Here is a 27475-nt window from a genome sequence, read left to right on the forward strand (position 1 = left end):
CATTGAGTACTGACTCGGGAGCTGCTGGGGGGAACAAAGCACGCTTTTGCAGTGGCTCGGGCAAAGGCGAGTACACGTATAGACACGCTCGCACTCCGCCGTCGGCACACTTTCGAGTTTTACGCTTACAAACATTCAAATAAGGATGCGAACGCAGCAAAACTATGCAGTGGGCACGTGGTGCACATTCTCGAATCGCCCACAAAGGGCTTGTAATACGACGAAGTGTCGTGTGCATGTTTTGCACAAGGTATGATGGAACCGGCAGAGAGCCGAGCAAAGCCAGCATGGGGACGCCTAATGAAAGGCGATGTGACCGGCGGCGGCGTGCGCTGCCGCTGGTCGTATTGCTACGCAATTATAGCACAGCGGCACTCCTCACGTCCTCATTTTCCCGCGGCTGAGTAGTGTGCCGGAGGAAGAATTGAGCAATAAAGCATTGCATACCCCCCTCAGCAGTTGTAGTGGTGGTTTTCCGCAGGTTCCCTGGCCATCCGCTTTCGCATAGCGGAATGGTGAGTCATTTTTTAAAATTAATTTCGGGTTAATATAGGTTGATTACCAGAAAAGAAGGTTAAAGTATCAGTTTTATGAACTTCGCTTGAAACCCCAGCGCCGGTACGTCAGTATGACGTCACTCATTTCATTTTTCTTTTCGCATTTAGGCCGCTGTGATCGACTCAGTAACGGTTCTTGAAACTTGCTAGTCTTTGGAATACAATTCATCCCATCTTTCCCGATAAAAAAAGTTAGCTAGTCCCGATCACACGCCGTCAGAATCCGTGACATCACACCGAGATGATGCGAAAATTTTAGGGGTGGTGTTGCTACCCGTCTTTCGTTCTTGTGGCTTTTCTAGCTTCGAGCTTGCTCGCACGCTAGCGTGCGAGCAAGAGCAAGAGGTAGAGTTGCTTTTATTGGCATTGTAGAACAGTAATTTACTCATGGCAGCTCAAATATGTTTTCTTTCCTTAGCTGTTCCCCTACTTGTATGTTTCTGGCCGTTTATGTGATTTGACACATTGCTATATATAAGTAAATAGCCAAAGGGGTTACCGACCTGCGGAATGTTTCAAAGAAAGTACAATTAACTCGCAGCGTGCATGGTGCCAGAGGTTGAAAGGCAGGGGTATGCATTTGAAAGGGCAGTGCTTGCAGTAAACAGGAAAATTTGGACGCTAACTAAGGCAGGGAATTTTACGGTCATTGACATCAACCGAGAAGTGCATCGAGCAGGCCGCGGAGGCGCTTTGTTCGTGACGGGTGCTGTGAAGTCGGGAGTCCGTGCGGCCGCGCAGGTTCCATGAATGGTGCCGGGAGAAAGAAAGGTCCCGAGCGATGTTTAAGAGAACAGAGAAACATATATATATATATATATATATATATATATATATATATATATATATATATATATATATATATATATATATATATATATATATCATGTACCGTTCATGTACCTTTCTTTATATATATATATATATATATATATATATATATATATATATATATATATATATATATATATATAAAGAAAGGTACATGATTCAGCTTTACAAACGGCTCCAACTCTCGGAGCACACTACATGCCCTGCGAGCTGTCCAGGTCCACTTTTTATGTCGTTTATTTCTCTTTTTCACTTGTCGAGGGAATTTATTGGCCAATCACAAACGCCGAACCGTTCAGCACCTCCCGCCCCCAACGTCCCACCCTTTTGGTGGCTCTCCTATCTCCAACGTCGCACAATACGAGGCGACCACGTGGCAAACTGTGAACCAGCCGTCGACGCCTTCCCCCGGAATCTCTCGACAATGACCCTATCATCAATCAGTGGCCTCTTCGTGACGGCCAGGAGCGGGCGACGTTGTTGTCTTGCAGCGAGCTGTCGTTTATGGGCGCTCGAAAAGCCGAATATCTGGAACATGACCGCCTGTCCGTAAGACTCAGGTAACGCTGATTGAGCTGCCTTGAGTGACGATGAGGAGTGATGAGCACTCGTGATAGCCGCATGTCTACCGGTGAAGCATCCTTTATTCTGAGGGATCGTCAGGCACAACACGGGATACATTTTCGCGATAATGTCGCAACACCGATTGGACGTCTATTGGCGGCACGGGCAGTAGCTTCTTTAGGTGGGCCCCAGGCAATCAGGAAGGAAGATTAAGTATTGAATGTAGTGACACACCAGCCAGTGACACACCAATGCAGTAGCACACCAATTCGACCACAAATAGTTAATAAAAGACCCACAAAGGATAAGAATAGAGACGGTAAAATTTGTTACATAAACATGCAAGGTGGTCGCAAGCAGGAAAAAACGGCTAGAAATTCAAAACACAGCTGAATGACAAAGCTATTGGCGCCTACGCCTTGACCGAAACGCATCTACGAGATTTGGGGAAGCCGCCTGTTATTGACACTCTTGTATGGGAGAGGTGCAACAGATTTAGATTATGGGGTTTTACGAGCCAAAACCACGATCTGATTATGAGGTGCGCCGTAGTAGAGGACTCTGGAATAATATGGACCACCTGCGATTTTTTAACATGCAACTAAATCTAAGTACACGGGTGTTTTCGCATTTCGCCTCCATCGAAATCCGGCCGCCGTGGCCAGGATTCGATGGGGTTCAGCAACATGACTGGGTCAACGAAGCGCAGAGGCGTAAGCATGAAGTGGCGCAGGCTAAAATGGGCATGTAAGGGGCATTTATGGGTTAACGGCACATGAGAAGGCAAAAAGACGTGGCTTGGAGTAGCTTACCTATGGACAGGCAGTGATAGCAGAGATAAAAATAAAACATTGATTGACTGCGCTAGAAGCAATATTAATGCATTCAAGAAAGCGGGCCAGGTGATATTAGTGGGAGATATGAATACGCAAATGGAGTATTTAGACGGATATACTGATTACAATGGTCCTCTAGTGCTGGATCTGTACGATGAACAGAACCTTATAGTAGTTAATATGGAGAATAAGTGTCATGGACAGGTAACGTTGCAATGCGGAAATACGCAGTCATGTATCGTTTACGCCTTAGTCTCAGAAACGGTCTAGTAACGACTACACCAAATGATGATAGATTAACATGTAAAAGGTGGCCTGGGTAGCGATCATAAACATTTAACCTTAAAATTTGGGAGGGTTTCTAACGCACAACGCGAACGAATAGGCATCAGAATTTATAAAAATGAATGAAACGCAAATAACAGGGATCGCAAAAAAAACAGAGAAGAAAATGGAGACGTTTCCTCCTGGGGAATATAAGGAACTGGTAGACATTATGCAGCAGGAGAGAAAACAGACACGGCAAAAAAAGAATTTAAAAAAATGTTGGCTTGTAAAGCGGATACCAGGTAAGTGGTGGAGCAAGAAAATGAAGCAAGCTATATAAGAGCGTAAGCAGGCGTCTAGGGATCATCGAGAAGCAAAAAAGTTGGGATTACACGAAGAAGAGGTGACCCTTAGATGGAACAAATACGGAGAAAAGAAAAGGGAAGCGAGTGAGTTCGCGCAAAAGAATATTAAAGGAGCAAGTGAATGTTGGATTCATAACATTCGAAAAAGACACAAAGTTGCACCAAAAAGATTCTGTAAGAGCACTCGGAGATCCATGTAAGCACCATGTAAGAGCACTCGGAGATCCAACTGAAAATTCGCCAATGGCTGTACAAGGGATGAAGACGGTGAGAAGATGCGCTGCGGTACATCAGAGACGTTATTAAGAGGAAGCTTTAGCTCGGGCCCAACTCCGATGCGGCCTATTCAAATACATGTAAAACGCAAAAACGTTTTTATGAGATAACCCCTGGACCGATTTTGATGAAATTTGTCGCATTTGAAAGAGAAAGCTAAATTCTAGTGACTGTTGGAAGCGGAATTTTGATTTAGGGCTTGAATTTTCTTAAAACGATTTTCAAATATTTGACCGTTTGAAAAAAATAGAACCACGAAGTTTACAAATTCATAGCTCTGCATCAAGAACTGATATCGCGGTTCTGTAAACGGCATTCATTAGATCATTCAAAGCGGACAAATTCAATATGTCATTTTACATCTTACGTGAATCTGTTACGTTGGTTGCAACGGTTTTGAAAAAGTTGTATTTCCCTATGATTAAATTTTTTTATATTCATGTGTAACATATCAATTTTGTCCGCTTTAGATGTACTATTAGGTGCAATTCACAGAATTGTATTATCATATTTAGTGGTTAAGTTACAGAGTTGTAAACTTGATAGTTCCGTTTTATGAAAATTTTCGATTTTTGCCAATTTTTAATAAAAAATTGACAATCTAACTCAAAAATTCGAAACCAACAGTCACTAGATTTTGAGTTTTTCTTGTAAATGCAACAAACCTCGTCAAATTCGGTGTGGTGGTTGCCGAGAAAAACGAATTCTCCTTTTACATGTATTTAGATAGGAGCACTCGAGCTAAAGCTTCCTCTTAAGGATAACTGCGGCACAAAAGAAAGCGTAGCTCACACCCAAACAGTTCCAGCAACAGAGAAGCCTGAGAGATAAAAATTTAGCTGACAAAACTTTTACGGGAATAAAGCAGAAGAAAATGCCCTTAATAGCACCACCGCAGGACCCGACGAAATCCCAATACAGCTAATCAAAATCCTTGGTCCAAAGAGCAAGGCACTGCTTACTAATGCCATAGAGCAAGTTATTAAAACGAAGAAAATTCCGGTTGGATGACGTGAAAGCAAGGTGAACCTCATCTGCAAAGGTTGAGGTGATAAGGCTAAGACGAGTTACGGTGACGTCGGTGATATATATAATGGTAATGCAAGCCATAAAATTAGAACTGTCGGAGTAGTTGGGGCAAAATGTTGTACTGGTGGAACTACAGAATTGGTTCGCACCAAGTAGACGCTTAGAGGATATGTTTGTACTAACTCAGTGCATAGTGATTTAAGCAGCTCAGAATAGACCTTTATGGTTAGCATTTTTAGATATTAAGGGAGTTTGCGGCAACGTAGACTTGGTATTGTTATGGGATATTCTCAAGCATGAAGGCGTAGAGGACGATATCGTCGAGCTGCAGAGAGAGATATATATAGAGACAACTGCGTACGAATAGTATGGAAAGGCCGAAAACGTAATGCAGCGGTGGAAATTCAACAATTACTGAAACAAGGATGCCATCTGTCTCCGTTGTGGTTCACGCTTTGTGTTAAGGACATAGAAAGACGACTGAAAAACAGTAAATTAGGGTTTGTTTTATCATACATGCGTAATGGACAAATGGTGCAATAGAGGTGCCCGCACTGATGTATGCGCACGACATAGTGCTACTAGCAGACAATGCAAGACATCTACATGGACTTGCGAATATGTGTGGAAACGCAGTGACAAATATATAAGCCTTAAGTTTAGCACTGAGAAATCGGAAATTACGATCTTTAATAGAGAGACATGTAATTACGGGGTATCAATACGACAGCAATTCATACGCATAGAAAAGCGATTAAATACCTCGGCGTATATACATTAACTAAGGAAAGTCTTACTCAAGCACTCACCAAGAGAATCTGAATATAAAGGGAAAGCAGAACGCAGCAATAATGAAACATGCATATAGAACCCTTTGGGGCCACAATAAATACGAGGTGGTGCGTAGAATCTGGAAAGGAGCAATGGTGCCAGCGCCAACGTTCGCAAATGCCATTCTGTGCATAAAATCTGATGTCTTGTCAGGACTGGAAGTTAACGAAAGATCGGTAGGCCGATTGGCTTTGAAAGCCCACGGCAAAGCCACAAATGAGGCAACGCAGGGTGACATGGGACGGGCCTCTTTTGAAGTCGGAGAAACGCAGAGCAAGATTATATTTGAAGAAAGACTCTGGAACACGGATTAAAATAAATGGGCGGCTAAAGTGCACAACTATCTGTACCTGAAAATCGTGACAAAGAGTGGACGGAGAGGTCAAGAAAGTTGGCAAACAAATACAGGGTAATTGAAAGTGTAAGTAGACAAACAGGAGTCATCAGAAAGAAAGTGAGAGAAACATAGACGGTGAATTGGATGCAAAGAATGGAAACAGAACGGCCAACGGAGATTTACAAGAATGATAAGAAAGAAATTAGAAGGGAAATTCTGTATGTTAACGCATAAGGCAGTGCCTTGCTAGTTGAGGCTCAAGTTGGTTGCCTAAGCACAAAAACATATCGGAGCAGGTATTCCCATCTAGATGAGGCATGTGTATGCTGCAGCAAAAATCCGGAGACCACTCAGTACATACTTATGGAATGCGAAGGGATTGGATTTAAAGCGCTTGGATTTAAAGTGGACTGAAGCATCAACTGGTCAGCAGTCAAGATAAGCAAAAGTCGTTTAGAGTGTTAGTGGAAAAAAGAAATAAGAGAAGAGATTGATACGACGGGATCCATTACGGGCATAGGTAGCGCTACAAGGTAGATAAGTTTTGAGGAAGAGAAAACCGATTGAAGATATGTTTACAAAAATGCTAGGATGAAAAGCATGTATTGCGTACCTGAGTAACTCAAGCAGGCTATAGGTGACTATTTGTCAGCGCCTCGTTTCAGAGGAGATGCCAATAAACCATCATCATAAGCAGCAAGGTCGAGCACGTCGTGTCTCCTTATTCAACACGTTTTAATGCTAAATGAAGGCTTCGCTTTCTGTGCAAGGTCCGCTATGGTGGCTGAGGGACGCCTTCGTCGATAACATCTGCAGCACATCTCTTGTAGTGCTCAAGTTATCGCTTACAATTACATCAACCCAAGGCTCGTACTGCCGGTATAGTTTTTCTTTAGCGTCCCTTTAGACATTAAAATGTTTTCAGTTTGTTTTATTGCCGTGTGAACTTAAATTCCTGTCAATCTGTGCTAGCGAGAAAATGTTTATTTTGAAGATGAGCGTTTTGTTAAAAAAGTAAGTGAAACAACAGCGAATTCTTACGGCGTGTTTGATGGCTCATTTCTACATACTGGTGTCATTCTGGACATTCATTCCAAGTGGATGTGCCTTGCAAACTCACCTATCTAAAATTCGTAAAAAACATTATGCGCCGTTACGTAATTAACTAAGAAGTTAATTGGTTAATTCTTAATTGGTTTAATCTGTATGTCGATTTCTCGTGCAAGTAATGTGCGCCTCTCTGAAAAATCCAGCTCAAGGACTAGAAATGCGCTATCTGCAACAGGCGACTTCTACAAATTCCGGAAGAATTAGAAATGATCACACCGTATGTACTCATCAAGTCATTCTCAGAGTCATGTCGCGTAGTGTCCCGATCATAGTATTTTGCTCTGCGTTGTTCCTCTTTGTCGTTTGTTCCCTTCTGTGCAATACCAAAGATTATACACGCAACTTAATTATCCTGCCACGCATAACCCTTAGGGACCATCATTTGATTGTTATTAAGTAAAACTAAACTGCGAGGCAATGCGGTCCTCCTTTATTTTAAATCTCGCGAACGTGTTTATGATACACTTTCAGAACAGAAACGACCTCATTATTTCTTTGCAATTGGAATATTGCTTATGAACAAGACAGGCCCCACTAACTTGATTGGGTAGCAAATGCAACTATACCGCTGTGTATGGTTTGTAAACTTACTACCTGTGCTAGTCGTGTGAACCAGTTTGGGTAGCAGATGCGGCACAACCTGTGCCGTTACTACCTGTGGTTACTGGGACCTTAGTAAACTTTGTGACAAGCCGTTAATGCATTTTAGTTTGTAACTGACACAACGTTTCTTTAAGAGTGTATGCTGTGTGATACCACGGGGCATGTGGGTGTTCGTCTAGGTAGCGCGCAGGTCGATTTCGGCTTTAGGGTGCACGTCGATTACGCTGGCTGTGACTCAGGGGCTCAGTTTTCTATCGCGAGCAAAGTTCCAGAGCGGGGAACTGCGCTCCAGGCGGAAGCGGCACAATCTGTCTACGCCGCACGGCTTCAATGTACAGATGTTCCGCGCACCCGAGAACTCGGTCCGCCGTCGGTCCATCGCCGGTTGCATCTGCCGTGGAGCCAAGTGACGAAAGCACCCTTTCGGGGGCTCATTCTCGCAAACAGTCTGCAGATGATCCTCTGCCACGTGTGTCACTGCTCGGGTGCGGACACTTTGTATTTTTTTTTATGGCGACGTCACGCTGTCTGGCACAAAAAGCGAGACCTGAAGCTCTTGGCCCTGAAAAAACGCTTCCAGATGATGCTTGGTGCTGTGACCGAGGTGGCGATGCCGCATCGCACGTCCTCTGCTTTTCCTTTCCCATTCTTTCTTCATTTCTCGTTATTTATTTGTATCATTCTTGCGTAGTTGGGTGTGACTTCATCGAGAGCGCGTTATGTCACCGAAGTGCACAGCAGGTGGTCTGATGGTTTCGAGTTTCCTCTGGGCTGCGCAATTGGCTAGTGTGGCGAAGCAACGACGTATCTATTGTACATGTGGCTGGCAAATTTCCCCAATGCGCGAAAGCTTAAGCAACATTTAGCGATCATTCTGGACGCCATAGGCCTTAGCGGAGAAGAGGAAACTGTAGAATTACTAAAAGCGTAGTCTCGGAATAACTTGTTATTGACCTAGTTGGTGTTTAGTAAAAGGCGTGTCTACCGCTAAGAGTACGGAACACAGACAGCAACAAAAAACGACTACACGAGCGGTGTCATCATTTTTCTTCTTGTCTGTGTTTTGTCTTTTTAGCTGTAGACATTTCTTCAATTATTTTCGCGTTGCTTGTAGCAGTTCACAGCTCGGCAAAACAGTTGCAAGCCTGCATGTTCCCCCTCATGGCACAAAGCCTCCAAGAAAGCAGATTATACGCTCGTCAGAGCAAAGAACCTACTTCGAAAGCATATTTAGCGCCAGCAAACGAGGACAGAAGGGAGACGACACCACAATGCGCTATCTTCAACCTTCAGGTTGAATATAGCGCATTGTGCTGTCGTCTACCTTCTGTCCTTGTTTGCTGGCGCTAAAAAGGTTGAAGATAGCGCATTGTGGTGTCATCTCCCTTCTGTATTTGTTTGCTGGCGCTAAATATGCTTTCGAAGTCAGTTTACCAACACACCCAACAAATGGCAATGCTGACCAAGAACCTACTTTGAGGATACTGCTGAGAAACTGGATAAAGAAGTTTCATCTTTTTCTAGAGGAACGCTTACTACAACCACACTACGATTCTTCGAAAGAGCGCATGGTGGTCGGCTCCGTTGAAAGAATCGTGTACGTTGGATGGAAAAATGGAACGTAGGAGCGCCGCCTTTGAAACGGGGTGATGGCAGCTGCCACCATGCTCAGCTTTTATTATTTTTTGTGTAACTGTGCTGTAAGCTATTAAAATTCACCATTTTCTTTAAATACTTCTTTCTACACTTTTAACTGTATGTAACCTCTCTGCTTTTGAGCCACCAATCTTCCAATCACTTTATTGCTAATTTCCACCGCATATTTATTTACATGACTATTGTTATCTCTAAACTCTAGGGCCTCAGGAAGCGTGACTGTGCCCGCACCGACATCGAGATAGATACAATCACATTTTAGTATGAGATATTCTTTTGTTTCTACAGATTTACCACACACAGTACCTGTGTCTTCTTCTTCGTTAAATTTCTTTTTTATAGCTGCGCGTTCTAAGACATCCTGACCTAGCTTCAAAGAGTAGGGCACTGCCTCTTGAGTTATCATAAAACGTTTCCTTCCTGATCTGCTGTTTCCAGTATTGACATAGTTCAACACTATGCTTCTTTTCCATTGAATTTATCCAATTTTAACCTTCCGCGTTTTTAACCTGTCGTTTAATGCTCTGTCTTTCTCCATCCTCGTGTCTGGCATACATGATTAGCTTCCTAGTTCTCTTCCGCCATTGTGAGTCAATGCTCTTTCTGTATAGGTATTTAAATACCTTAGCTGCCCACTTGCTATCGTCCAATTTCCTCAGGCGTTTTTCATATAGGATTTTACTCTGAGCTTCCCGTGCTTCGAACGATGCCCAGCGCATATTCCCCTGTACTGCCTCATTTGTGGTTTTCCCGTGGGCACCTAGTGCTAATCTTCCAACAGCTCTCTTATTTACTTCCAGTCTCGACTGAACTTCTTCCCTTAAGCACAGGACCGCATTCCCGAAAGTAAGCCCCGGCACCATGATTCCTTTCCAAATACCTCTCAGTACTTCATATCTGTTGTACCCCCACAATGCCCTATGTTTCATTATCCCGGCATCTCTTCGCCCTGTGAAACATAGTTCCAGCGCACAATTGAACAAGGACGAGGAGAGAAAGACAACACGAACGCCGGTTAAGGTAGGACAAGACGGTGGTCCAGAGCAAACGTGAGCTCTCTTGCACGGCATGTGGTCACTGCTAAAAGGTTGACGAGGGTCGAGGAAGGGTTTGCACATAAAGGAGGAGGGGGGAAAGGGCCCAATGTACTAGAAAGTATATCGCTAAGTATGGAAGCTGGGCTAGTTGGTTATGATTAGCATTGTGAAACATAGTTCCAGCGCACAATTGAACAAGGACGAGGAGAGAAAGACAACACGGCGTTCGTGTTGTCTTTCTCTCCTCGTCCTTGTTCAATTGTGCGCTGGAACTATGTTTCACAATGCTAATCATAACCAACTAGCCCAGCTCTCCATACTTATCTCTTCGCCCTTTTGCTATGAGAGACTGTTCGTGCTTTTCCGTGTACATCTGCCCTTTGTTCATCCATACCCTTAGACACTTGTATTCGGCCACTCTAGGTATTTCATGGCCTTGTATTGTAAGCTCCTGATCAGTTGTATCGTTGAAAAACATCCCACCGGACTTGGATGCGCTAAAACTGAAACCTAGACTGTCTTGCCTAGACGTATGCGCGAACGTGAGCGCCATCTGGTGGTGCTTCAAGGAGGCTTTCTCCGCTTTCCTCCTGCTTCCGCTGCACACTCCTTTGCCGCTTTCCTGCTCGCGCTATATTCGCTCTCGCCGTCTTTCATCCGCCGCTGCGCTCCGCGTTCGCTCGTTCATCGTTCCCTGTGCTCGTTCGTTCGGTTACGCCGAGGGAGGACGAGGCACGCCGACGCTCCACGCAGGAACGGGCGCCTAAGAGCTGCGCTCTGAATAAAAAGGCGACATTCTTACACGATCAAAATGTATATTGATGTTAGCACTGTAGGAGACGAATAGCTTGACCCGATATTCCACACGTTGGTCCAGCTGCAAGCACCGCATATTGCGATGCTTTCTTTACAAAGAATGGTTCGTTATGTTCTAATGTACTTCGGTTTTCTTGAAGCATAGAATATAGGACTAACACAGTGGCAGTGTTTGCCCTGTTCGAAGACAAAAACAGCAAAGACCAGAAAAGGAACAAGTGACACTCAATATTCTTTATCATCTTTATAATGTGTAGAAATGCCGGGCAAAATAGGAAGCAGAATGGATGGAAAATCCACCTTTGAAACAGCTGCTACAAATTCATGCCGACATTCAAACGTGATATAGGAATAGCACATTCTTCTCTTTAATGAGTGATCAGTGAGGAGCAGTTGAGATCTTAATAATTTAAATGAATCATGACTGTCAACTTAAAGAGGTCGGGAGGCCACTGAATAGTGCAAAAAGCTGCTGCATTACATATCTTTGTGGCGAGATCTTTTTAAAAATGAAACAATAAGTTCAAAGAACATCACTGTGCACTTATGCTTAATGTTGCCAATGTTGTCTTACTGCGTAGGTCATAGTGATGTCATCGACAAAAACAGAAGTACACCATTTTCTATGGATCGAATTTTAAAAAAAGAATGCAGTCCCACACTTGATATTATGGATATATCCTAAACATTCAGAGAACGTGTTCTGGCTGGAAGAATTTCGTTTTAGGTTGCTGGTTCAAACCAAGAAGTTGCAATGTTGAACAATTGTTCGCAGTCCGAATTATGCCATACGGACAATGCTCAATTTACGCTCACGGGAATGTAATTGTACACGTTACATTGAAATGAAGGCACGGGATGCAGGAATATCAGCTATAACACACTGAATGGGCAGACCAACGCCTTCCCCGCATCTCAGGCATACCTGCCAGGCGCAGCTGCCAGCTGCCATTTGCTGCAACCGAAACAAAGCAAAACAAAAGCAGTGTATGACACCGAGTATGCGATTAATTTTACAGCTGTCTGCCCATCACCAATAAAGTCGAACTGCCTATGTCTCGTCCATCGCCGCTGCGTCGTGCAGTTATTACATGTTAGAAGTTTTTCCCAACCGTCGATATTCTTATAGGTCAACGATCGTAATGTTTCGCACTCCGCACTTCTTTCCTAAAAACGCTCGAAGTAAGGCAGTTAACCAAGCTTCCTGCAAAATTATTACCACACATTGTCGACATTGGACTGGACTCAGGAAAATGCCGCCCTGGTGGAGTTATATGTGCGCACTTCCCTCTCTCTATCGTGACAACTGCCTTCCTTCCCGTCCCCATTCCCCAGTAAAGAGCCACAAGACAGGGCAAGCTAGTTCAGGCCGACCTCGCTGCCTTTCAGAACATATATTCACTCATTTTGGTTCTCCCTTTTAATTGAACGGCCAACTGCTCGTCGATGTGATATGCTTAAGGTTTCCTTCGCAACTTGCTGTCTGAACTGCGCATGCGCAAGTGCGCCCTAAATTTTCGACAGCGTCATCGTACAGTTTCTGCATAGTTTGAACTTTTCTGCAATAGTTAAGAACAGGAGGCGCAAATGGCGTGGGCAGTAGGGCGGTCTACCTGCAGACCGACACCTGCGATAGTGTCGGGGGCGTGCTTTCATCGGGATTTCAGTTCGGCCTTGATGATGTGGAAGGCGAGGGCCTTCAAACCACTGAAAAGCTCGTCTCCCGTCGGCGTGATGAACTCGCGCGGCAGGATGAAGCCGAACAAGCCACGGTCGCGTAACTCGACGACGAACGTGTGCTTCACCTTGGCCTTGTCATATACCCAGTCCAGCGCTGCACCCGACGTGATGTCTGCAGCAGTGGGGAAAAAAAAAAAACGTTCGCCCCATTTCTTTTTTTCTTGCATTTTGTAAATAAATGTAACTCCAGCTATTATTTAGGTGACTCAGCGCTTAAAAGTGCTGAGTCACCTAATTAATAACTAAATATAAAATAATAGAAAAACATTAATAGATGCGAACACTAAAGAGAGAGAGAGAGAGAGAGAGAGAGAAAGATGAAGAGTAGTGAGGGTAACCAGTACAGAAAGTTTGGTTTGCCGCCCTACACGGGAGAACAGGGAAGGGGGAAGTAGACAAATAAGAAGGAAACAGAGAGAGAGGGAGAGCACAGACACATTACTAAAAGCCGGTCACTATCACCTCCTATATGAACACAACAATCAAACCCCGGCCCTCAGTCCCCAGCAGCTGCGAAGCAACTGACCACGGCGGCGGTCAGACCTGCGACGCAGCAGAGGGTGCTAAGAATCACTGGCTCCGGACAGGCCGCCATTGGAATATGAACCTGGCAACGTGAGGCGAGTCTAGCAGTGCTATTAGAGGAATTAGAGGGTAGTAAATGGGATATAATAGGGCTCAGTGAAGTTAGGAGGCCGAAAGAAGCCTATACAGTGCTAAAAAGCGGGCACGTCCTGTGCTACCGGGGCTTAGCGGAGAGAAGAGAACTAGGAGTCGGATTCCTGATTAATAAGAATATAGCTGGTAACATACAGGAATTCTATAGCATTAACGAGAGGGCGGCAGGTCTTGTTGTGAAACTTAATAAGAGGTACAAAATGAAGATTGTACAGGTCTACGCCCCTACATCCAGTCATGATTACCAGGAAGTCGAAAGCTTCTATGAAGACGGGGAATCGGCGATGGATAGAGTGAAAACTAAATACACTATACTAATGGGCGACTTTAATGCCAAGGTAGGCAAGAAGCAGGCTGGAGACAAGGCAGTGGGGGAATATGGCATAGGCACTAAGAATAGCAGGGGAGAGTTATTAGTAGAGTTTGCGGAACAGAATAATATGAGGATAATGAATACCTTCTTCCGCAAGCGGGACAGCCGAAAGTGGACCTGGAGGAGCCCGAACGGCGAGACTAGAAATGAAATAGACTTCATACTCTGCGCTAACCCTGGCATCATACAAGATGTGGACGTGCTCGGCAAGGTGCGCTGCAGTGACCACAGGATGGTAAGAACTCGAATTAGCCTAGACCTGAGGAGGGAACGGAAGAAACTGGTACATAAGAAGCCGATTAATGAGTTAGCGGTAAGAGGGAAAATAGAGGAATTCCAGATCAAGCTACAGAACAGGCATTCGGCTTTAACTCCGGAAGAGGACCTTAGTGTTGAAGCAATGAACGACAATCTTGTGGGCATCATTAAGGAGTGTGCAATGGAAGTCAGTGGTAACTCCGTTAGGCAGGATACCAGCAAACTATCGCAGGAGACGAAAGATCTGATCAAGAAACGCCAATGTATGAAAGCATCTTACCCTACAGCTAGAATAGAACTGGCAGAACTTTCGAAGTTAATCAACAAGCGTAAGACAGCGGACATAAGGAAGTATAATATGGATAGAATTGAACATGCTCTCAGGAACGGAGGAAGCCTAAAAACAGTGAAGAAGAAACTAGGAATTGGCAAGAATCAAATGTATGCGTTAAGAGACAAAGCCGGCAATATCATTACTAATATGGATGAGATAGTTCAAGTGGCTGAGGATTTCTATAGAGATTTATACAGTACCAGTGGCACCCTCGACGATAATGGAAGAGAAATTAGTCCAGAGGAATTCGAAATCCCAAAGGTAACGCCGGAAGAAGTAAAGAAAGCCTTGGGAGATATGCAAAGGGGGAAGGCAGCTGGGGAGGATCAGGTAACAACAGATTTGTTGAAGGATGGTGGACAGATTGTTCTAGAGAAACTGGCCACCCTGTATACGCAATGCCTCATGACCTCGAGCGTACCGGAATCTTGGAAGAACGCTAACATAATCCTAATCCATAAGAAAGGGGACGCCAAAGACTTGAAAAATTATAGACCGATCAGCTTACTGTCCGTTGCCTACAAACTATTTACTAAGGTAATCGCAAATAGAATCAGGAACACCTTAGACTTCTGTCAAGCAAAGGACCAGGCAGGATTCCGTAAAGGCTACTCAACAATAGATCATATTCACACTATCAATCAGGTGATAGAGAAATGTGCGGAATATAACCAACCCTTATATATAGCTTTCATTGATTACGAGAAAGCGTTTGATTCTGTCGAATCCTCAGCAGTCATAGAGGCATTACGGAATCAGGGTGTAGACGAGCCGTATGTAAAAATAATGAAAGATATCTATAGCGGCTCCACAGCCACCGCAGTCCTCCATAAAGAAAGCAACAAAATCCCAATAAAGAAAGGCGTCAGGCAGCGAGATACGATCTCTCCAATGCTATTCACAGCGTGTTTACAGGAGGTATTCAGAGACCTGGTTTGGGAAGAATTGGGGAGAAGAGTTAATGGAGAATACCTTAGTAACTTGCGATTCGCTGATGATATTGCCTTGCTTAGTAACTCAGGGGACCAACTGCAATGCATGCTCACTGACCTGGAGAGGCAAAGCAGAATGGTGGGTCTAAAAATTAATCTGCAGAAAACTAAAGTAATGCTTAACAGTCTCGGAAGAGAACAGCAATTTACAATAGGCAGCGAGGCACTGGAAGTCGTAAGGGAATACATCTACTTAGGGCAGGTAGTGACGGCGGATCCGGATCATGAGACGGAAATAATCAGAAGAATGAGAATGTGCTGGGGTGCGTTTGGCAGGCATTCTCAGATCATGAACAGCAGGTTGCCATTATCCCTCAAGAGAAAAGTATATAATAGCTGTGTCTTACCAGTACTCACCTACGGGGCAGAAACCTGGAGGCTTACGAAAAGGGTTCTACTCAAATTGAGGACGACGCAACGAGCTATGGAAAGAAGAATGATAGGTGTAACGTTAAGGGATAAGAAAAGAGCAGATTGGGTGAGGGAACAAACGCGAGGTAATGACATCTAGTTGAAATCAAGAAAAAGAAATGGGCATGGGCAGGACGTAATGAGGAGGGAAGATAACCGATGGTCATTAAGGGTTACGGACTGGATCCCAAGGGAAGGGAAGCGTAGCAGGGGCGGAAGAAAGTTAGGTGGGCGGATGAGATTAAGAAGTTTGCAGGCATGGCATAGCCACAATTAGTACATGACCGGGGTTGTTGGAGAAGTATGGGAGGGGCCTTTGCCCTGTAGTGGGCGTAACCAGGCTGATGATGATCACAGCACAGGATCACGTGCAGAACAACGAACACCAATTCAGGCTACAACCGCTTGTGTAGGTCTATTATACTTTTAAAGAACTGCAAAAGTGCATTCGTAGCCCTCAGCTGCGATGGCTTATGAGGTCGGCATTCTAAGATGGTTTGCTCTGATCAAGTATGTCTAAAACTTCAAGGGTACCAATAGATATAAAAGTAGCAGCTTTAAGAGAATGCCGAGTAACGCACGAGACGCCAGATCGTGCGGTTTGTTTGTTGCTATCCAAATGTGCACAAATAAAATCTCACTTCTGTGGCCCAGCCAGTATTTCTTCGGAGCACTCTACGTAATGCTGTTTGTCGTGGTATGTTATAACAAATATACTCAAAACACTGCATGCCCAAGTTGGTTTTATACTAAATTAATTAAAGCTTAACAATACGTGTTGTTGGGCGATTTGGTTGTGATACGAAAAGAAATGAAAATAGCACAAACGAAGAGCCGATAAGGAACAGCGCAAGGCGTCCACGTTTCCTACTTCGGTGCTTTGCTGACAAATTGAAGAAATTGACGAACTAGCGTCCGCGTCCAACAAACCCAGTAGGGTGTGGCGTACGACGACAATCATTGTTTTCATAAAGCCATGGGAAGTACATACACAACGTCTGTCCTGCTGTGCCGTGGCGATAAAAGGCGCTGTTCCGCTTTCTGATGGCAGTCACCAGCTTCTCCAAAGCCTCGTACTGAAAAAGAGGAACAAACGCAGAATAAGGCAGCCGGGAAAAGCTTAATCTTATGGCGACGACTGTGGACTGTCGACATCGCTTACTCCGGAAGACGGAGGCACATCCTATGATGCGACGCGTGCACTTACGTGCAGTAACTGCGCTCTCCAAATTTCCAGGCTCCCCGCATTTCTCCTTCACTTATGAAATGGTCGACGGCTATATTTTACTGGCGGAGATTTTATTTTTTTACTGAAGTGCCTTCCATGAGGCTATGGCTACGTGTATGCAAACGACGTTAAGTTGTTTCTTATCTCCCGATTGCACGGTCGCTTTCAAAAAGCCTTCAAACCTTAAGGCCCGGTGGCCCCCTTTCGCAAGCTTGCGCAAAGGAGCCCTCTTGACGTCGAAAGATTAAACTTCATCTCTGTTGGGCTCAATCGCGATTGGCAGTGCTTTGTCTGATAGCGGTATTACTCTCTATACTCGAGACATAATGCTGAACATCAGTGCTGCATGCATACTCAAGGCAAAATATTCTGTCTGAGATCAGCATGACTGACAGCGTATATGAGAGGCCTATGTGCACATACCTGCAAAGTGTGTTCACGAAATGAGACCTATGCGCAATTAGCAACGATGCAGGTGACTGGCGTACATTTGTTAATATAGCTATACACCTGCATATTTATGTTATACATGTTTGATTCAGCCCACGACTGCAAGTTTCCATTACCGCGGTCTGTTCGGCCGTCTGGCAGCTTTGCTCGCGCCATAGCTAATAGCATGTAGCTGGCACGGAATAGCTAGTGTGTGCAGGTCGACAGGTGACTGGGGCTCTAATGCCGGACGGTCACAACGCTGGGCTGAAGTTTTCTAATTAAAACGTTCGCTGTACCGTTACCGCTCCCGCTAGATGTATAAAATGTGCTTATATATATACTGTATTCTAGAACAAAAAAGGCGAATAATTTGGTAAATCGACTCACTATGATTTATGGCTTCACGTCTACACGGAGTGACGCTATCGCGATCGCCGTAATTGACAGAAATTCAACGAGATGATACGCAAGAGTTGTACGACTTGCAAGGCAATTAGCGCTCGGCAGGGTCGGTAGTGCCAATACAAAACGGAAAGCCAGGGTGCATCTACACACACTGCTCTAATAAAATGACTGATTTTTAACCGAAGGTGTGACGACAAACCTGGGACTTGTAGTCGCTGGTGTATCCTTTAGAGTAGCCGTATGGTATCATGACCATTTGGCTGTACGAGTGCAGGTTGATATACGCCTTGAGCCTGTCCTTGAGGTTGTTGATGCCGTCTCTGATGGCCCGACTCTCGGGCTCCGAGAACGGATACGTGCCGGCGAAGTTTTCCGCGCAGGGGTTGGCGCTCGAACCTGCCACTGCGTGAAACGCGATTGTAAAATTTTCATTTTAGATTTTCGTCTCGATTTTGCGACTGTTTGAGCAAGCCCTACTTTGCGTCAAAAGGCGCACTAGATGTTTCAGACTTACGGCCAAAGCGCACGTCAAAATTTCGATTCGGGTCCACTCCACGGCAGAGGCTTCCCACGTTTCTCACCCTGTTCTTTCGCCACAGCCGATGCTGCACAGAAAAGTGAGCAATCGAAGAGAGACAGATTCAAGTAAGTAAACTGTCCAAGTCGGAATAATAAAGGAGAGCATTCTCTAGTTCTGTGATATCTATTATAGTTATATATGTGTTCACTGCATGCAGACGAAACATGTGCTGCGGCAGCGTAAAAACAAAACGAGACACTTTATGCGCTGGACATAAACACTTACTCTAGATTTGTACCAGAACTAGAAGGTTTTTAGTGTTCGCATTACGGATTTTGGGCGATACGTAGCGTTTTCTGGCGGAAAGACCAAAAGCTCAAGGTGTAACGAATGAACGCCATACAGTAGAAGATTTCGAATGCTTGAGTAATAAGTAAAGAAGACACTGAAAAGTAAACATAAACATAAAATCACGCGGATCCCACGCACTGTGAAAATCGATGTAAGCGATGCTTTCTGCGCTGTTTGATTGACGATAATTGGTGGTGATAGTGACGGCGAATGTTTCGTTTCTTCAGCGCTCAGAACTCGCAGCGAGACGTGTTTTCTTGAGGCGTTGGTGCGCGCCCTTGTTTACAGCCTCCGACGTTAGCGTTGTCATTGCCTCAAACGGCACATCGCGTCGTGGCACAAGCGTCGAACTTTATTTGAATTATGGGGCTGTACGAGTGAAAACCACAATCGGATTAAGAGGCACGTTTTAGTGGGCGACTCCGGATTAATTTTGACCTCCTGGGATTCTTTAACGCGCTCCTAAATCTAAGTACACGAGCGCTTTTGCATTGCTCGAGGTCATGGTTTCGTCCCCGCCGAAATGCGGCCGCCCTTGTCGGGAACGAAACCGCGACCTTGAGCAACGCCATAACCACTATGCAATCGCTGCGGATTGACTTGCGGTGCGGCCGCTTGCGTACAGTGTCGTCCTGACGCTGCGGTACTTTAATGAGTCTTTGTGTCTGAACGCCCTACGTCACTTGTCCCCTGAACAATTTGATCGATGTTTACCTTTCAGAATTAGCAGACACGTGCCTTACTGCGTCGTACCGCTTATTGAATTTGCATTTATCCAGTTTGTCCGCAACTGTTACACTGTCTAGCGGTAGCACTTCCTTTATGGAAGAGACCCCAAACGAGGCGCCCTATATATGTGAGCTGCCACAAATGAAGAGTGGGAAGACTCGTTTCATGCCTATGTTGGCTCTGTGCATTCTCAGTCTACTGTCTTTTCCTCCTCTCTACAATTCGATCTACCTCCCTTCGTGATCGCAGCGCGTGAGTACAAAGGTAAGCGCGGCACCTTTTGTCATGCTTTTGCGGAGGGTCACGCATAATTACCGTGGTCCAGAGGTTATTGTGGCGACGCCCAGGAAGCTCGAGAGGCCATTGTGGCAACGCGTTGGGAAAGCCTAAAGACGCCAAACGAGTTGACTTCGGCTTACATTTCCCTGGCGCTGTGTGCCAGACAGCAGCAGCAGCAGCAGCAGCAGCAGTGGGAAAGTCGAAGTAAGAGGCAAAGAAAGCTTCGTTTTAGCTACTAAAATTGGACAAATCGTTTAGCATTTACGCGCACGCGAAGCTATGCGACAAGACACTTTGAAACCTTGTCAAGAAAACAAAACGTCATAGCCCATGTGAAATCTCTTCCTTACGTGAACTCTATACGGTCCCAGCGCTCTACACTGTAAACGAAAATAAACCCACCTGGGAGTTTTTAAGAGGTGATGTGCCCTAAAACCTCCCCTCTCAAATATTTACTCCGATGTATGGGAGCAAAACAGCGCCATCCCCTCGTTTCACTCCGCTGGCTAGCTGCGGGAGTATTAAGGCGACATGACGCGATTTTACTCCGCTTAAAAATCTTGTTCTCCCGTGAAACTCCGACAGGGAGTTTTAAAAAACTCCCCTCCGCCGATACAGGTTGGTCACGTGGCGCTTCCCATGAGGCTGTGCGCCTCGCCAGCGACCGGGCGCGTTCGGCGGAGCGGGCAGTGCTCATGGCTGACGGTTTGTTTACGCCTGTGAAGTGTCGTTCCGTGACAGCGTTTCGTCAATTTGTTTCCCGTATTTCCTTCGAGAAAGTGTTATAGGCATGCCTGAAGCTCACTGTATCTTAGCATCAAGTACATTAGCTGTGATCGCTTTGCTGACAACGATGATTGCAAGAACCACGTTTTCAAGTGCGGAAAAAGGCTTAGGTATACCTCGAAGCTGCTCACTGGCTCGTGATGTCGGCTCACGTTCTGGCTGTGTTTTCGTGCTGCGTCACCCTGTCTTGTGTTCTTCAGTACGTGAAATGCGACTTCTATGTCCTTTTGAGTACATGCTGACAACGTCCAGTGTAGTGTTTGAAAGGACCGCTTAGCAATGGCAACAGTAGCCACTGTTCGAGCGACGACATCCGTGCTAGTCGCGCCTGAATGGCGTAACCCAAGTTCGTTGCGGTGCTGTGTTGCCAGTGAGAAAGACCGGAGTGCAAGCAACTGTTTTTATGTATCTGTGAACGGATATCCTCGCCGGAAGAAAAACGGTAGGACATAAGTATGCGTACTGAAAATAAAGCTTCTTATTGAGCGATGTGAATCGAATTGTTATCGCGTATATATGTTTTGGTCACGTCATTGCTTCCTATATTGCATTAACATTACGCTCTATCCGAGACACTGATTTAGACGCATGCCTGCTGGCTCCGAGTTTAGGGATTCACTCGACAGATCAGCGATGTAGCTCATTTTCGCAACCGAGACAGATTGCTCGGACGCAGAGCAAGTAGTGCGGTGTATAAGATGTATGACTGTGCATTTCTCGGTGTTATGTCGGCTGCTGCGGGTCATGCTCAAACGTAATAATTTCTTGCTACGCTACCACTATATCGCAAAAATTTAATTTTGCTATGAAACACATGCACTTACATTTTTCTTGCTTACTGTAACTAACGCACTATTTGGCCGCGAACGCCGGCAGTGTGCGAAGTCGCTTCAGCACTCACAGAATGGCATGATAATTTTGAAAAATTACGAAATTAACTTTTTTTCTCTCACTATTTTGAATTAACAGTTTTGTGTTGCTTAAGGTATTCTGTTAATTTCAGAGAGAGAGATCTCGTATGAACGAGCATGTGAGTCGTAATTCTGAAAACAGCACAGCTGCTCCCTAGGCGGTTTCGAGGCACAATATCGTGGCTATATATACTGGCACCGTTGCTTCTTGAGTATCGCGTGTACGTGTGATGTCTTTCAAATTTCTGCATTGGGCGTTTCTGAAATGTTTATGTATGTCATGATATATGTGCTTTCATTGACTTGTTCCGTCGAATTCGACGCGGTCTCGTGTGCATATTTCGAAATTTGACCAGCAGCCTCTGCATGTAAACATGTTCGCGCAAACTCACGCGATGGCTCTTTTTATACTCCCGTTGCACCTCGAAAAAACTCCGTCAATAGCAAAGCAAAAAATAAAGAAAATACAGAAAAAAAACTCCCATAATTCCACGCGAAAATTCCGCTCGTACGGAGTAAAAATTCTACTCCGATCATACGGAGCAAAAAAAACTCCGAACCGGGGGGTCGCTATAGGACAAGCAGTATACTCCCACCTCGGAGTTATTTCCGTTTACAGTGTACGCAAGGTAAATAACACTCATTTTAAGATTGTAATGTCTTAGACGATCCGCGTGTATTGTTTTTCCAAGCTACACATGCTAGTACTCCTATCCATGTCGCTATCGGTAACATAATCGATCTAAACCGTATTGACGAAGAAGAAACAAAGGACGGAAAATAAAAATGTATACATCAGCCACCATTTTGTTTCGTATTAATGCCTCAATGCTGTTAATAATTTGAAAATTTGCGTGCTGCCATTATTCCACAGGATGCGCATTTTTTGCACTAATACAGGCCGAGGTTACGTGATACCCATATGGAGGATACGAAAGCTCGCCTAAAAATATTTGAATTGTTTCAACCGCCCAATTTCCTCATTTCGTGTAGCACATTGCACCCAACTAGAGCAAATTTAGTAAAATATGGAGGGTCCGTCATTCAGTTTAAACCACGATACAGGGTGTTCCAGCTACATTGTGCCAAACCATAATAAGAAATCAGGTGCTCGCTACGCGACCGCAACCCACGGACTACTGTTTACTGGTCTATATTAAGCAACTTATCTTTCAAATGACCCTAATCGATTAAGTAACCATTTTCAGTTATACAATTTCTAAGGTGGTCGAGTTAGGCGCAAAATCTTTGATACAAAGGTTCGAGGACACATTGAATAAGACTTGAAAGATTCGCTTAAATAAAGACGCCTTTTGCGGATATTTTTTTGAGTTTTATAAGAAAGCGTGCGACATCTTAAAAAGCAGTGCATGACCTGTCGCTTTTCCGCAGCTGTATATTAGTGCCTTCAAACATGCTTCGGTTAAAGGATCGCTGACAAACGGTGATTGAGCGTGAAGGAGGCATTTAAATAAATAAATAAACAAATAAAATAAATAAATAAATAAATAAATAATCGCACAGGACGAAATAAAGACAGACGGCGCTAGGTTCTCAAGTTCATCCAGCTTTTTTTTTGTGTGCTGTTTCTTTCATGTTCCAGGCTGTACCAAACGGATTTCTGCAACGCTCTATAAGTTCTTCCAATGGTGGTCAATGGAAGACAATGATATCGGCTTCCAATTCTGACAAATAACTTGACTGCTTAAGTGATGGGACCACGGAAAATAATGATAGGGGTCGCATGGCGACTGTTGAAACTGTCGGTGTTTTTCGTGTTCAGAGAGTGTGCAAAGAGCGAGGAATTTGCGGCGGCGGCTGATGGCGAGGCATCCGAGACCATTTCGATGCAATGGTTGCCTTGAAACCACCATTTTCGCTTACTGCCAATTCACACGTTCGGTTTGCGTGCAGCACACTGTTCATTTGTAAAGCACGTTGTTCATTTTTTGTAAAACTGTCTAATACAATGCCCACCGTTTTTGGTCTCACTGAGGCTGGCAGTATCGCAAATAAATAAATACATAATATTCGACACTTGCTTGAAGGCGCATCCCCAGGATTTCGGGACACGTACATGTCGGGCCATTTTTCGGCTGCGGCTGTGCGCCCTAAACAGTAATTGAATGTTGTAACCGCGAGTCGTGTTAAATAAGTGAATCCGTTTTTTCCCGTCTTTTTTCCCTATTGCAGTTACGGCGGGGCGCGCGGCTGCCGCCGAAAGATGGCGCAAGGAACGCTTGTCACGAGCTCCTGGACGTGACTCTTCTTTTAGAGCCCGTAAAAATGAATCCCACAATGTGTTCATGGAAATGAACCGATCGGATATTTCTCTGTACACGGTGCATCTTTTTCATTAAAGGTTTTCTGTTTAAATCAATATTTTACATATTAGATGACAATTAATTCTTGTTGATTAGTTCATTAAACATATCTAAACATACTCTTAGTTGCCGAAGATAACAGCGAATGAGTTAGTTTAACTGGCGTAGCGTGCGCGTTATTTATTCAAGGCTTGGCACAAATTACAGCAAAAGCACCGTATACTTCTAGCATCCTGAAGCGACAGTAGCGCACCCTGCAATGGCGCGCATTATACCAAGCGTTTCTACGAGGACTGTAATTAATAATCAAAATAAGCTGTTTTGAAACAAACGGACGCTTCTTTCGGAGACAGGCCGTCAGTGGTGGCGACGACGGCGTGACAGGTGACACGTGGCGATTACTCCATAATTAACAAAAATGCATTAATGAACTTTGAAGCATTTAGTTTCAGCGTACTCATCGTGATTAGGAAATTGAAGCAAGCTATTCGTACAAGCCAAATCAGCTTTTGGATCTGGAAAAATGCGATTGGCCGCGAAACAGTTAACACGACGAATTTCGACTATCAGAGCACACGAAAACGATTCAGTGAGCACACATCTGCAGCGCGCTGACTTCCCGCTGCTGGGTGACGTAAGTAGAACGTCGCCTCGATCGGTGTGGCTTTGTACTCGCCGCAGCCTCCCTGTTTCGTTTCCGCGCGCTCTGATAGTGGAAATTCGTCGTGCCTCTGTTTCACGGGCAATCGTATTTTTCAGATCCAAAAGCTGATTTGGCTCGTACGAAGAGGATGCTTCAGTTTCCCAATTACGATGAGTACGCTGAAACTAAATGTTTAAAAGTTAGTTAATGCATGTTTGTTAATTATTGAGTAATTGCCACGTGTCACCTGTCACCCCGTGATCGCCACCAGTGATGGAATATCTTCGAAGGAAACGTTCTGTTATTTCGAAACGGCTATATGTAAATATTACGTAAAATCTTCGTAGAAACACCCGGTATAGAATATGTGATCGTAAATTCAGCTACTGGGCGACGGGCATGAGAATACGGGAGGCATTGTGTTTCCTCTGACAAATCGCGAGTGGTTCAAACAAGAACCCCGGCAACTGCGACATCAACACGAGTAGAGAGAAAGACACCCTTTTCTGAATAAATCATAACTGCTCACGTTCGTTACGTTCATGAAATGTTGCTGTGGCTGACATTTTTCTGTTTGGCTTCATTATCATGCGGCTGCATATGGAGTGTGAACCTGAGGGATCGAGGTAACGCGGCCCTAACGAATTCTTGACATTTTCAGATTAGGTATGGAGGTATAAAGGCTTTCATTCTGCTTGGCGTTCAGCTGAATTTCGTCCTTCGTCGGTCACTGAAAGATAAAAGCAGTGCTCGACTCCTTTTAGATACTACCCCGTGCACTTACAGTGGTCCAGGTGTACTTGTATCCGTCCGCATTAATGACAGGAAATATGTACCAATCGAAGGTGTCAACCAATTTTGTAACGTTGTCGCTGTCATTGTAGTTCTTCAGCAAGCGGTCAATGATGTACAGCGCTGAGGCTGTGGAGATCCATTCGCGGGCGTGGATACCGCTGTCGATCCATATGGCTGGCCGGCTGGAGTTGCCCCCGGAGCTGATCTGTACGGGAGATCGGACACTAAGCATGCGGCAGTGTGCATTAATCCCAAGGCATCATCACGATGGTTTAACTAAATGAAGCTCCAGCTGCAGGATAGGTACTTTGCTTTTAAAATTTACGTGAAGCGATGACAGCAGAGAGGCATACTTCAATTTTCAATTCGATAATTATTTGTATTTACATACATTTAAAAAAGAGGGAGGGCGAGGGAGCATAACGCAGGACGGTGTGGCCCGTGCCACATTTCTTTTCAGTTATTGCTTTGTTCTATAGCTGCTTTTTTTCCCCATAGCTGCTTTACCGCGCAGGTACACGGACATACTCGCACACCACAGACTGGGTTGAAAGATCTATACCCCGCCACATATGAAGATCTCGAAAGACGATGCGATAGATTACCCACAACTACAAACCAACACTTTCCCAGACGGCAAGAAATACTATCTCATTTACCCCTCAGGCGCTCACTTTACGAATACGAATGCAAATTCTGTTACACGCCAAACACTCTGTACCGCATGGTTTGGGAATGTGACCGAGGCACCAATATCCCCGCTGTTCCCCAACCCCACACCGGCGCAGTGGGAGACCCAGGTCACCAGCCTCAACGCTGATGACCAGTGCCAGCTAGTCAACAGGGCAAGGCAGGCGGCCAGGTTACTTGGCCCCTTGGACTGAGAAGGCCACTCGCAAGGAAGGCGACCAAACAACTTCGTATGCTGTGCATAACGTTCGATCTTTATCATCCATAGCTGCTCAGTCAATTCATCGCACAATAGAACTGAAAGGAAGTTTAATAGTTAATGAAGCGCCGGAGTTGTTACAAAATTTGTTGGTTATACAAAATAACAAGCAAACAAACAAACAAACAAACAAGAACAAACACCAGAACAGCTAGCGGGCTGAAACTGCACAGAGTTCGGGTAGTCGCTCTAGATGCTCACGTTTGTTTCAAGACGTCGCTAATACACTTAGGGATACATTAATGACGGTTTTAAGTATTGATCAGTGTGCCGGAGTCCGCGGTGGCCCTGAGGAGCAATTTGAGGGTCGCCTGACCTCATGTCGGAGCATTTGGATTTTCGGGTAGTGACGTGATGTCTGGCGTCAGGCTCGGGTGAAAATTAGTCGCACTTTTGGCGAGATATATGTTTCCCCGATAACTACGACGAAGAAACTCACGCCGGATTAGTGGCGTGCCAAGGAGGCTGCAGCAGAGCAAACCCACCGTACTTTATTCTACTCGGCAACAATTGGAGTGGCAGATTACGGGGAGTTGGGGGGAGTACCACTTAAGAGCTGAGTTGCCTTGATTAAATCCTTACTAAAGCTTGAACAAATTTGCTATAGGAGTTCCTTGGAGCTCCCCAGGGCTCTCTTTCACCGAGACACAGGAGATATTTTTTAGTCCAAACCTTGACTCCACGAATCGCCGCTCCATCTTCCGTTTTCCCGATGGTGACACGGCTGACGAGGTTGGGAAACTTTTGTGCAGATGAATCCAGGAATCCGTATATCTGGGTAGCAATATTTAATACGACGAAACAAGCAAACTACATCAGGTGGCATTATAAGACAATACTGAATTTACTTCACTTTAGTTTCTTTCGCAGTATCACTTAGGCAGTTCCTAGGAAAGAAGCAACAAGACCAATTTGACGAGCCGATCTCATTGACGAAAGCATCTTATCCTACTGAGCGTGAAATTAGCCGGTAGCATCACACGAATTCGGGTCGCAAACATCAAACACTAAGAAAAACTATTCCAGTGCATGCACATAATCGCACATTGTCGGTAATTGTAATATTGCGTCGGAATTAAACGAAAGTGGATGGAACGAAGCAGCTGCCTTATTATTCGTCTCCACGACGTAGCACCGACATGCAAATTGCCGCTGAATGGGCTGTAAGCAAGACCTTCCATGTCAAAAAATTTATCACGCCAATATAATCATGCCGGGGTGA

General features: G+C 44.8%; 1 protein-coding gene across 1 annotated transcript in view; it reads right to left on the bottom strand.

Moving 5' to 3' along the window:
• Positions 1 to 11446: 11446 nt before the first annotated feature.
• LOC142574700 (uncharacterized) overlaps positions 11447 to 27475 on the bottom strand; it is a 32842-nt gene continuing 16813 nt past the window's right edge. The window contains exons 13-18 of the mRNA XM_075683732.1: positions 26926 to 27027; positions 25288 to 25509; positions 18481 to 18571; positions 18166 to 18368; positions 16893 to 16977; positions 11447 to 12967 (exon numbers count right to left, since the gene is read on the bottom strand). Of these exons, the coding sequence (XP_075539847.1) occupies positions 12768 to 12967; positions 16893 to 16977; positions 18166 to 18368; positions 18481 to 18571; positions 25288 to 25509; positions 26926 to 27027 (903 nt within the window). The 3' untranslated portion in view covers positions 11447 to 12767. The remainder of the gene's footprint in view (positions 12968 to 16892; positions 16978 to 18165; positions 18369 to 18480; positions 18572 to 25287; positions 25510 to 26925; positions 27028 to 27475) is intronic.

This window comes from Dermacentor variabilis, chromosome 1 (assembly GCF_050947875.1).
Source record: "Dermacentor variabilis isolate Ectoservices chromosome 1, ASM5094787v1, whole genome shotgun sequence".
NCBI classification, from domain to species: Eukaryota; Metazoa; Arthropoda; class Arachnida; order Ixodida; family Ixodidae; genus Dermacentor; species Dermacentor variabilis.